This window comes from Gymnoscopelus braueri (genome assembly GCF_963280865.1).
Source record: "Gymnoscopelus braueri genome assembly, chromosome: 2".
Lineage (NCBI taxonomy): Eukaryota > Metazoa > Chordata > Actinopteri > Myctophiformes > Myctophidae > Gymnoscopelus > Gymnoscopelus braueri.
This window is the reverse complement of record NC_137604.1, coordinates 21,231,186-21,243,913: the sequence shown is the minus strand read 5'-3', so window position 1 is coordinate 21,243,913 and position 12,728 is coordinate 21,231,186. Positions and strand designations below refer to the sequence as shown.

General features: G+C 39.7%; 1 protein-coding gene across 1 annotated transcript in view; it reads left to right on the top strand.

Annotated features, from left to right (window-relative positions):
* The window catches only part of sorcs3a (sortilin related VPS10 domain containing receptor 3a), a gene marked incomplete at its 3' end in the record, with an annotated part of 175,460 nt that overhangs the window by 144,455 nt on the left and 18,277 nt on the right, over positions 1 to 12,728 (top strand). Inside the window, exons 17-19 of the mRNA XM_080447921.1 lie at positions 5,527 to 5,713; positions 10,706 to 10,839; positions 12,250 to 12,373. Coding sequence (XP_080304047.1) covers positions 5,527 to 5,713; positions 10,706 to 10,839; positions 12,250 to 12,373 — 445 coding nt within the window. The remainder of the gene's footprint in view (positions 1 to 5,526; positions 5,714 to 10,705; positions 10,840 to 12,249; positions 12,374 to 12,728) is intronic.

The following is a 12,728-nucleotide window of genomic DNA, read 5'->3' as shown; positions in this document are numbered from 1 at the left end:
TAAATGTATGTTTTGTAATAATAAACAAAATCTACAAAGTAACAAGTAACTAAAGTTTTCATATAATTGTAGTGGACTAAAAAGTACAACATTTGCCTCTGAGATGTAGCGGAGTAGAAGTAAAAGTATTGAAATTTGGAAATACTCCAGAAAAGTAAAAGTATATATATATATATATATTTTTTTTTACTTAAGTACACTTAAGTAAATGTACTTAGTTACTTTACACCACTGATAGTGGGTACTATGTACTTTTACGTCAATACCCGTCATTTGTGGTTGAAGCCTTTTTCTTTGCATTGACTTAGCATATAGTTGTGTCCCATGCACGGCCGGTTCTGGAGAACAGCTGATGTTGGGACATCAACAATACACACGTCAAATGGCGATGGGTTAGACCAGTGGTTCTCAACCGGTCCCTGAGGGGGTTCCAGGTGGTCCCCAGCTAAATGATGGAGAGTTGGTAACCAATTGGACCCTTACAGATCTTTAACTCTTGAGAGTGTAAAATGAAACCAAATGGACCCGTTAGGGTCCATTTGGTTTCATTTTACACTCACAAGAGTTAAATTATTGTTAAACATCTGCATTACTTAATTGAATAATTGTTATTTTGATCAACGTTTGCCTGTATATCTCTCCTATGGTACCACATCAATACAGCATGGAATTGTGGACGAAATAGTATCCAGCGATAACAACTATTCTAAGTAAATGGTGGTCCGTGGCTCAAATGCCCAATAAATAATGGACCTTGACATGAAAAGGGTTGAAAACCACTGGGTTAGACGGTTCTCAAGATGCATGACGGACAGACATACAGAGATTTGTGGAATTTAATAATAGTCTAAAAATGATTTGATAATCAAGTTTTGGATCTATAAGCTTATACTGTAGCTTGATTCCTGTCTGTTTCGTTATCTCTTGTTTTTGTCAGTCAGATTGTGGCTTTTGCTTCCCTTCTGCAGGCCAGGCTTAAATTATTAAAGTGTAGTGTTGTGTTTGGAGAAGCACATCTCATGTTTTTATTATTTATTTGTTAGTCAATTTGGGTTGCTCTTCTTTTTCTCGTCTATTAACCCATTAAGACCGGGAACACATACTGTGTAATTTTTGATTTTTAGCTATAACCTTTATTTTATACTTTTGGCATCAAAAATAGCAGATATACAAGCTCGTAGCGCGGCACTGAGTGCCGCGCTACGAGCTTGTAGATCTGCTTTTTTTTTAAATATTTTTAGACATTTTAACTCAAATCTTCTGGAGATCCCTGGAACAATTTTTTTTTTTACAAACGTTTGCTTTAAAAAGATATCATATTCAAAGATTTGCACACATTTTCACGATTTTTCAAAAATAGCAGATCTACAAGCTCATAGCGCGACACTCGGTGCCGCGCTATGAGCTCGTATATCGGCTATTTTTGAATAGCCAAAGAAATCTTCAAATGACAGTGACACAGACACTTTCCCGGTCTAAATGGGTTAAAATTCCTACATTTAATACAGTGGGTTTCTTTTGTGTCTTCTCATCTCATTCACGTGTCATTTCCCAGCGTTCTGAGTGTGCTAGGATTCTGTCAAAGGAACGCTTTGACCCCTGTTATTCTAGTTTCTTCTAGTTTTCGCTTCTCCACCAAACAATTACCACATCCAGGCAAACGTTTCCAAACTCCTTTCATGTGCTTTTTTCTTCCTTTCTTGCATTTTTTGAGGTTTCCACTGAAAATATATACAACTCCTTGGGAAGTAATGATCAGACGGCCGGCCAGCGAAAAAGCTAAGATTGTCACAGCGCTTTGTGGCTCAGTGGCTTCAGGTTGACAGCGTCTGAACAAGCGTTGGCTTTGTGTAAATCAGCCTCTCTACAACAGTGCCTTTGTTAGGAATCAACATTGCCGGCCAGGTCTCAACGCTCCCCACTGTAATGTCTTTGGGTATTGCTCGGCCCCTGGAGTGACACACACACACAAAGGGTGACATTTAGCCAGGCAGAGGAGAATCAGCCTCATGTAGATTAGTGAATCCCATCGTGGCTGCCAGACTCACAGAGAAGAACAGACACTGGACAACAAGCGCTGACTGACACTGACAGTCACTGACGCCAACCATTTTATTATAATGTACAGCCAGTCTAATACAGTGGTTCTCTAACCTTTTCAGGACCCCCAAAATTATATGTATTTGGCCATGGACCCCAACCTCAAAGATGTTGTTCCAGGGACCCCCAGAAGCAAAGATTTGAGTTACAAATGTTAGCTTATATTCAAAGGTTTGCGCAAATGTTCCAAGATTTTCAAAAATAGCAGATCTACTGTACAAGCTCATAGCACGGCTCTCGGTGCCGCGCTATGAGCTTGTATATCTGCTATTTTTGAATAGCCAAAGTATATAAGGTTAAAATGATTGTGATGCAAAATTAACACATTTTTGCTGGGGACCCCCTGGAACCCCCCCAAGGACCCCACTTTGAGAACCAATGGTCTAATACATACATAGTGTTCATTTAACATTTAATTTAACTTTTTGCATGTCAAGATCCTTGACATTTTCATGCCAAATTGATATGTATTTGGCCTGCGGACCCCCATCTTAAAATATGTTGTGCCAGGGAATACCATAAAATAACGTGTTGTTAAAAAACACAAAATTATTCAAAATTTGTCATCATTTTTCAAAGTTTCGAAAATAAAAGCTCCACAAGCTTATGCTTGTAGAGCAGCTATTTTCCAATAGCCACATTTAAAAATTGGGTTGAAGTGGTTCAACTGTTCCTCAATTTTGCTGGGGACCCCCTGAAACCCACTCAAGGACCCTCTGGGGATCCCTGGACCCCCCACTGCGAACAGCTGATGTAGAGAGTGTATGGAACCAAATGGACCCTTATGGGTCCAGTGAGTGTACAAATGGCTGAGTCTACAAATGGAACCAAATAGACCCGTCCCTTACTCATCCATTTGGTTCCATTTGTACACTCTCTGAGTTAAATGAACACTTCAGACTTTACAGTGTAATGGCGGCACTAAAGCCCTATACCCCTCTTCTTCCCCTAATTCCCTTTGTCCGTTTATTCAAAGAATACTTTTCCAAGCCAACTCACCTAAAAAATATTCCCAGAAGCCACTCTGTTTATATGAGCCAAACCTTGTATTTATTGTTTTATTTATTTATTTGTTGTACATTTCACAGCACACAAAGCAGAAATGCAGTTAGCAAGGGATAGATGGAGCCAGAGAACAGGAGAGTGGATATAAACAATGCTTTTAAAGCACTTTGCTATCGTGTGTGTGCATTGCAGCAGTATACTGGTACGCAGTGGGGGTTATAGTTAACTACATTTACACATATTGTACTTAAGTACAATTTAATTTGAGGCACTTTTACTTTACTTGAATATTTCAATTGTTCAATGCTTTATGATTCTACTCCACCACATCTCATAGCTACAGTATAGCTTGCTGCTTATAGCTTATAGCTTATAGCAGGCCAAAATATGAATTTTGGCCGCGGACCCCCATCTCAAAATATTTTGTTCCAGGGACCCCCCAGAAGTTGTAACAGAGTAAACAAAATTCGCTACGGAAAAACAGATATTCAAAGATTTGCACACATTTTCACGATTAAAATAAATAAATAGCAGATCTACAAAAATAGCAGATCTACAAGCTCATAGCGCAGCACTCAGTGCCGCACTATGAGCTTGTAGATCTGCTATTTTTGAATAACCAAATAAATCTTAAAATGACACAGATGCGTTCTTGGTCTGAAAAGGTTAATGATATTTCAAGTACGTTTTTGTGAATGGAAATGACTGAACAGATGACAGACAGCTTCCGTTCTCGGCATTCAGGAGGTGTAGTTACAGAGTAAATGTAGCATTCAGAGATTGTGGAATAGTTGTACTGGCTACTATTTTACTTGTAACAGAGTAGGCCTATATTCTGATATTCTATAAAAATAGGAGTAGTTTTTTCCAGCACTGTTTGGTGTGCTAATGCAGTGTTACAGCTGCTGCTCTCAGTGGCATGGCGTTACAATGTGCCACGGGGAGGCAGGGAGTTTGCACTCACAGGCCTGGGGGGATAAGCACCAGATTTGGTTCGCTGTGGCAGCTGGAAGCCACCAACCCCACCGTGTGCTGATCCTCACTACGCGCCAGATGTAATTCCACAGAGGCACGAGCACACACACATACATACACACACACGCACACGCACACACACACACACACACACACACACACACACACACACACACACACACACACACACACACACACACACACACACACACACACACACACACACGCACACACATGCAAACACCATGATGCATACCATGCATACCAAGCAAATTATGTTGGCATGGATGGGTGTACATCTGCATGCAGATGCTCAAACTCACAGCATGTAACAGTTCCACCTTGTGGCCCTGCAGGAGGCTATAGCCGTCCATAAGAGGGGGGGGGGGGGGGGTGTGTGTGTGTGTGTGTGTGTGTGTGTGTGTGTGTGTGTGTGTGTGTGTGTGTGTGTGTGTGTGTGTGTGTGTGTGTGTGTGTGTGTGTGTGTGTGTGTGTGTGTGTGTGTGTGTGTGTGTGTGTGTGTGTGTGTGCGCGCGCCTGTCTGTCTGTCTGTCTGTCTGTCTGTCTGTCTGTCTGTCTGTCTGTCTGTCTGTCGGTCGCTCGGTCGCTCGGTCGCCAGATTTCTTGTGCACATTTGCCAGTAGACCAAGGAAGCAGCTCTGACCCGGCTGAAACCTTGCCCAATACTTAATAGAGATGTCTTAGATGACGCCACAGGCTGGATCACACCAAGTCCGAGATCCAAACTGGAGCCATATGCCATTTATACGTGGATCCCGAGAATCACATGATTAGATCTGAATTTCTGCAGTCTTGGTCAGATCATATACACTACATATGATCTACAAGCTCATAGCTATGAGCTTGAAAAATCTTGCACATTTGTGCAAATCTTTGAATATATATATTTTTTAAAGCAAACATTTTTAACTCAAATCTTTGCTTCTAGGGATTCTACAAATGTCTTCTAAATCCTAACAGTTGTTTTTGGAGAAAAAAAATTTATGTTGCTATAATCAGTGGTTCTCAAACCTTTTCATGTCAAGGACCCCCCAAAATTGTATGTATTTGGCCGCGGACCCCCATCTGAAAATATTTTGTTCCAGGGACCCCCCCCCCCCCAGAAGCAAAGATTTGAATTAAAGATGCTCTCTTTAAAATATATATATATTCAAAGATTTGCACAAATTTTCACGATAAAAAAAAAATAGCAGATCTACAAGCTCATAGCGCGGCACTCGGTGCCGCGCTATGAGCTTGTAGATCTGCTATTTTTGAATAGCCCAACGTATAAAATAATGGTCTAAGTGTTTGCACAGATGCGTTCCCGGTCTTAACGGATTAAAGGAGTACTTTGTGAAATTGTTCAAATCGATTATTTGATTAAAATCGATTATTATTCTTTTTTTTTTAAATGTCGACACCCCCTATCTCTGTGTCACACAGGGCGACTCCATGAAGACCAACATCCAGTTGGATTTCGGCGACGGCACGGCCGTGTCCTACTCCAACCTGAGCTGGACGGAGGAGGGAATACGGCACGTCTACAAAGCCGCGGGGATATTCCGCGTGACAGCGCTGGCAGAGAATAGCCTGGGTTATGACACCACGTCCCTCTATCTACATGTTACATGTATGTATGTATGTGTGTGCCCGCTGTGCTCCTTCCTGGAAATGACAGCTCATTTCATACATAATGCATGCATGTGTTGGAAAGCTTGTATGTTTCCAAGACTGTCACTATTATGGTCAGGAACTGGGTGGAGAAAAAAATAACCTGTGGTGTAAAGTAACTAAGTACATTTACTGAAGTACTGTACTTAAGTACAATTTTGAGGTATTTTTTTACTTTACTGGAGTATTTCTAATTTTCAGTATTTTTACTTCTACTCCACTGCATTTCAGAGTCAAATATTGTACTTTTACTCCACTGCAATTATTTGAAAACTTGAATTAGTTTTTGAAAAAACTTTGTAGATTTCGATTATTATTACAAAACCACTTCAGCCCTATATACATTTCGGCCATCTGAAAATAGCCGATCTACAAGCTCACAATGCGTCGCCATGCAACACATTGTGAGCTTGTAGATCTGCTATTTTCAAAATATTTTGATACATTTTATACATTTGAAAACGTTGTGAAATGGGACTTTCCTGCATAATGAGTACTTTCTACTTTTGGTACTTTAAGTACATTTTGATAGCAATGTTTTTGTACTTTTACTCAAGTACATTTTGAATTCCAGACTTTTACTTGTAACAGAGTATTTCTACATTGCAGTATTGATACTTTTACTTAAGTAAAAAAATGTGAGTACTTTTTCCACCACTGCTCACAACTTTTACTTAAATGTATGAAAACACATCATTTGTTGTAATATGGAGATACAAGGTTTCTGACCAACAGTGATGATGTGCGTCTCGCTCAGCAACAGCCAGGATGAACACATTAGCTGTTCCATGTGTGCAGCAGCCCACAGTGCTGGACAGGGTTAAAGTACGGGAGTACTTGCTTTAAAGGAGGAGTTCACCCAAAAAAATCACTTATTTTCTATCAATTATACACACCCCATGAAGCCTTGATTTCATGGATTTATTTTAGTTTTTGTGGCATTCCTAAGACAATAATTTGATGACCGTGTGAATTTCCGGTAGGAGACACAAATAATCTACTTTGTGTCTCCTATCGGATACTTTAGCCGGTAGGAGACGGGAATCGAATTATTAGCTTAGGAATGCGACAAAAACAAAAAAGAATCCATGGATTCAAGGCTTCATAGGGTGTGCAATTGATAGAAAATAAGTCATTTTTTGGGTGAACTCCTCCTTTAAGAAGTACTACACGCTTTAAGACAGTGGTTCTCAACCTTTTCAGGATGCGACCCCCCAAAATAATCATATTTGAACTAAGGGGACCCCCCATTTAGTTTGACTCCGTTCCACAGATAAATGTTGCGAGGCTATGAGCTTGTTGATCTGCTATTTTCACAATATGTGCCTCTTTCTTATATTTGACAATTTGGGCAATGTTTTATAGTATACTGTAGTTTGTTTGTTGATTACTTGTGTTGCAGTAATGGTCTTTTTCTTTTCTTTAAAAAGAAAAAGAAGAAAAAAAAGTATTAAAAAAGGTCTTCAAAGTCCTTAAATTGTCACTTCACGTGTGGGGACCCTCCTGGGGAGAACCACTGCTTTAAGAAATACTTAGGTATTCAAAACCAATTAGAAAGTACATTTAATTTTTTGGGGAAATCTCCCTTCAAATAAATGTCGAAAATAGTCGAAAATAGTAGAAAAAAAAACAAAAGCAGATCACTTCGGAACACTTGGAATAGAGCTGAAGTGGTTAATTCATGTTCTGTACTAATTCTTTCTAGAAATGTAGTGCAGTCAAAAGTGCAGTATTTGTCTTTGAAATGTAGTGGAGTGAAAGTCATTCAAGAAAAAAAAAATGAGAAAAAAAAGAATACTAAAGTACAGATACAGAAGAAACTTAAGTACAGTACTAGAGTAAATGTTCTTCATTAAATCATTACTGTCTCTACCACTGGCAGCTGATGGACCATAAACACCATAACACACCGTGTTGTTGTTTTCTTATGGCAAAGCAGCAGCAGCCTAATAGCCCCTCAAGTATTCTGTACAATATGCTATATTATTATGTGTGGAGAACATAGCGTGCTTGTCTCAGGAGAACAAACAGCACCCGAAGGTAAAGAACGAACTGATTGATAGTCAAACAGATTAGTCACACCGTGCTGTTCCATCCATCCAAATGAACCCAAACGAACCCAGCTATGGATTCTCTGTATTTCCAATGTTCAGTTTTCCGCCTGGCACCACTGCGACACAGACAGACAGACAGACAGTCAGTCAGTCAGTCAGTCAGTCAGTCAGTCAGTGGTGGAAGAAGTACGCATTGTCACGCTTTGTGAGCTTGTAGATCGGTTATTTTCAAATAGCTAGCTACCTATAAAATAGGGCTAAAGTGGTTAATGTATGTTTCATAATTAATCATTTATATCTGAAAAGTAACTAGTAACTAAGGTTTTCCAATAATTGTAGAGGAGTAAAAGTACAATATTTTGATCCGAGATGTAGTGGAGTAGAAGTGAAAGTACTGGAAATTGGAAATACTCAAGTGAAGTACAAATACCTCAAAAGTACTTAAGTAATGTTACCTTCCACCACTGCTTGAAGGTCGGTTATTTTTGGTGCGCGACACAGTCGTAAGACGGCGCATACATCAGGCAGATCACAAATGATTGATTGATTGAATACTTTATTAACTGTTTGCAAAAAAAAAAGCACAGAAAGTACTAAGGTCTGCTAAAAGGATTAAAACCCAAGTAGGCACTATGGCTTGTTTCCATTGGGGTCCATGTGTCTTCAATTCATCCAAACATTAAATGACAGACATATATACAATACTATGCAATAACATCATATAAACGAGTAGTAATCAAGAAGAAAAATATGTACAGTAAACAGTTACATCGCAACTAATTACCAGTTATCCAAGGACACAGATCCAGAACAATGGCCAAGTGAAAGGTCAACCATGTATCATTAATAATGAATAAAAATAGATAAACTGCTTGTTTTGAGAGACATAAGAATTGCACCCAAGGTCAGTGCAGAGTACATGCTGAATTTCCTCCTCATCTTGATTCCATTTTAATTGTGCCTTTTTCTTTTCATACCGATAGCTCCGGTCTGGTGTATTGTTGCTATAATTTGACGACAATGAACGTTGACAATGTTTGTGTCGATGGATTCAGAAGCAATTCAGCGAATGCGGGGTTGGAGTGCAGGTGGTCCTTTAACCCATTAAGACCTGGAACGCATATAGTACTGTGTCATTTTACATGTTTAACCATAACCATTATTTTATACTTTGGGCTATTCAATACTATTGTTGAAAAATCTTGAACATATTGTGTTGAAAACATATATATATATATTTTTTTAAACAACATTTTTAACTCAAATCTTTGCTTCTGTGGGGGTCCCTGGAACAACATATTGACTGGGATCGGCGGCCAAATACATATCATTTTGGGGGGTCCTTGACAAGAAAAAGTTTGAGAACCACTGATATAGCAACAATAGTTTTTCAGAAGAATTTTTTTCAAGGTTTTTTCAAAAATAGCAGATCTACAAGCTCATAGCGTGGCACTCGGTGCCGCGCTATGAGCTTGTAGATCTGCAATTTTTTTAATAGCCAAAGAAATCTAAAAATGACACGAGATGCGTTCCGGGTCTTAATGGGTTAAGTGGCATGCAAAGTGTTCAGACGAGAATGTCTGGAACCAAATGTCTCTCTCTCTCTCTCTCTCTCTCTCTCTCTCTCTCTCTCTCTCTCGATCTCTCTCTCTCTCTCTCTCTCCCACTCATACAGTACAGACATGCACACACACACACACACACACAATGAGCGTCTGAAATGGGGGGATAAGGATTAGTTCCGGTTAAACAGGATGAGCGCTAACAGAATCCTCAGTGAGATGAACATGGCACATTGCACTGTGTCACACAAACCAAGAGCCGGAGTGTTACATCGGCTGTTGGAAAGTTGCGACTGTAAAGATTACTGTGATGCCACCCCTAGACCTCTGTCAGCTGCCATTGGGTTCTTAGAAGAGATGAGCAACAAATAGCGTAAAAAAAATAATACCTGAGACTCAAAATGAGTCACTATCACGATAGTTTTTTGGAGATCACATATGGGAAGTTTACAGTATGGGCTTGTATTGACTGTGTAGAGACCATTGGGGGAGGAGTTTAATGTTACTATAATTTGATTCACTTGAGAAAAAAAAATCACACCCAGTGTGAAGTGGGCGGTTTGGTCATCACAGTGGTCATCACAGTGATGGAAGCTCACGTACATTATTATTATTTTTTTAAGTGCATAGTCTTATAACCTATTCATAGGTTATTAATTTCATCATGTGTCTCGCTAGCCAAACACAGTGCTGAATAGAGTCAGCCAATAGAGTCAGCCAATCACAGTACAGCTAGGGGTGTACTAGGGGTGTACTAATTATGAGCCAATCACAATACAGCGAAGGGTGTACTAATGAGGTGTCCCAACCCCACTTATAGGGGCGGCTACACCGCCCAAAAACTAAAAACAAAACATGATTAGCTATTCTAATAATGTACCATTATAGCATTAGACAATTTAATCAAATTCAAAACAAACATCTTATCATAATCAGAAAAATACCTGGGCACTTCAAAAGAGACTACTAGTAACTAAAGTTTTCATATAATTGTAGTGGAGTAAAAGTACAATATGTGGATCCGAGATGTAGTGGAGTAGCAGTAAAAGCGCCGAAAATTGGAAATACTCCAGTAAAGTAAAAGCACCTCAAAATTGTACTCAAGCACAGCACTTAAGTAAATCCACTTAGTTACTTTAACACCACTGGCTGCACCGCAATGCTATCGAGAGGGAGTCTATCATTGGGAAGGGTATAAAAGACACGATGCTTGCTGTCCGTCTATTGGATTTTTCTCACGTGTAAATTGCCTTCCCCCAGCCCAGTCCCACAGAGGCCTCATTAGCCAGGGCCCTCAGATGCTATTGATTGCTCTCATGGTGTTCCTTCTCCCAGGTCCAGTGGAGCATGTCCAGCTGCTCGCCCCCTTTGTGGTCATCAGGAACAAGGAGGTGAACATCACAGCGGTGGTGTGGCCCAGCCACTCACGCACCGTTACTTACTTCTGGTGGTTAGGAAACAACACGGAGGTAAGCTCTGCTCGCTTTGGAATAAAAGCCCTGCATGTGTCCCTTGTGTCAAATAAGACACTGCTCCTTATAGCCACTTTACAACCTGATGTCCCTGTTTCGGGCACGGCATTCATTGCAGGCGAAAATCTTAAAGGGGTAGTTCACCCCCAAAATGACTTTTTTTCAATCGATTAGTCATTCCATGGAGACTTGAATTCATGGATATTTATTTAGTTTTTGCCGCATTCTTAACTCTTTGACTGTCAGAGTATTTTCATAAAGTACTCCCCCAGTGCCAGCGATTTTCGTGTTTTTTGTTGTTGTTATTTTGTAATTTAATTTTCAAATAGCTGCGGTTTTAAACACATACGACAGATTGACCAGCAGAGAGCAGCAAATAGACACCTCGATCACTCGTTGACTCGCTCGACCCCCTCCAAACAGGCTCAAACAGTCTATACGTCATAACCGGATGTGACGTTTTCGACAATCGCCGATCGGTCTTTAGTACGATGTGATACACGACGGCGATGACTGTTCGTCACCCAGACTAAAGAAAATAGAAGTGGAGCTCTCTGTTCGTTTTTTATACAGTGTGAAAAACCGTGTTTTTCCCTATTCTGGCCGAAAATGACAACAAAAAAAAAAGAAAGAGAACCGGAAACGGAATCTGCGTCATGAATCCGGATCCCGGTGAGTATGAAGTAACTGGAACACGAAACTGATGATGAAAAATAAACAGAACAGCGCGATCACAGTAAAAAGTTAAAACTCTGGATTTCTCGTTCTGGCACTGAGGGCATTCAGAAAAACTCGGGATAACTCGGGGCTTGGCACTGAGAGAGTTAATGAGACCTAGTGAGATGAATCTGGTATGACACTCAAATTGTCAACTTTGAGTCTCCTACCGGAGACATTAGCATCTTTCCGCGAAAAAAAAGAAAATAATTCCATGATTCAAGCCTTCATGGGGTGTGTAATTGATAGAAAATAAGTCATTTTTTGGGTGAACTATCCCTTTAAAAGAACTGCGAATTACAAAAATAATTATTGCAAAATCATAATTAAAGTGATAAAAGCCCATTTTTACTATGCCGTATGTCAAAGTATAAACGTAGATAGGGCTTAATAGATAGATAGTGGTTAATAAGCACTTTGTAGAATGTATATTGCTTGCCTTATTGACTTGGCTTATTATCTGCATATTACAACACTCATTTGAAACGTTCCGTGTGAATTATCATCATTATAATGGTATAGCTGTAATTAAAATAAATACCAGAATTATAACCCAAAAGGTAAAGTGCCAAAGTCTCTGTTTAACGTAATTCTAAACCTAATGAAGTGCCTTATAAATCCAGAGCTAATGTTGAAACAGAATATATGAATCACGCCATTTTGTGGATTTTGTGCCAATTGCTCCTGCAGCCGGTGATCACGTTGGAGGGGAGCGTCTCTCACACGTTCCCCAGTGAAGGAATGCATACCATCACCGTCCAGGTCTCCTCTGCTAACGCCATCCTGCAGGACACCAAGACCATAGCCATCCAAGGTCAGGCTCCTTTTCTCTGTAACTCTGGTTCTGGTGTGATTAGGGCTGTCACGGTTACAAATTTGCAATTTGAAACCTGCATACACTTTTGGTGTTAGCGGTCAAATTTGACCAGTGGTGGAAAGTAACTAAGTACATTTACTTAAGTACTGTACTTAAGTACAATTTTGAGGTATTTGTACTTTACTTGAGTATTTCCAATTTCCAATACTTTTACTTCTACTCCACTACATCTCAGAGGCAAATATTGTACTCTTACTCCACTACATTTACTTGAAAACTTTAGTTACTAGTTACTTTTCAGATATAAATTATGATATAATGAAACATACATTAACCGCTTTAAACCTATTTT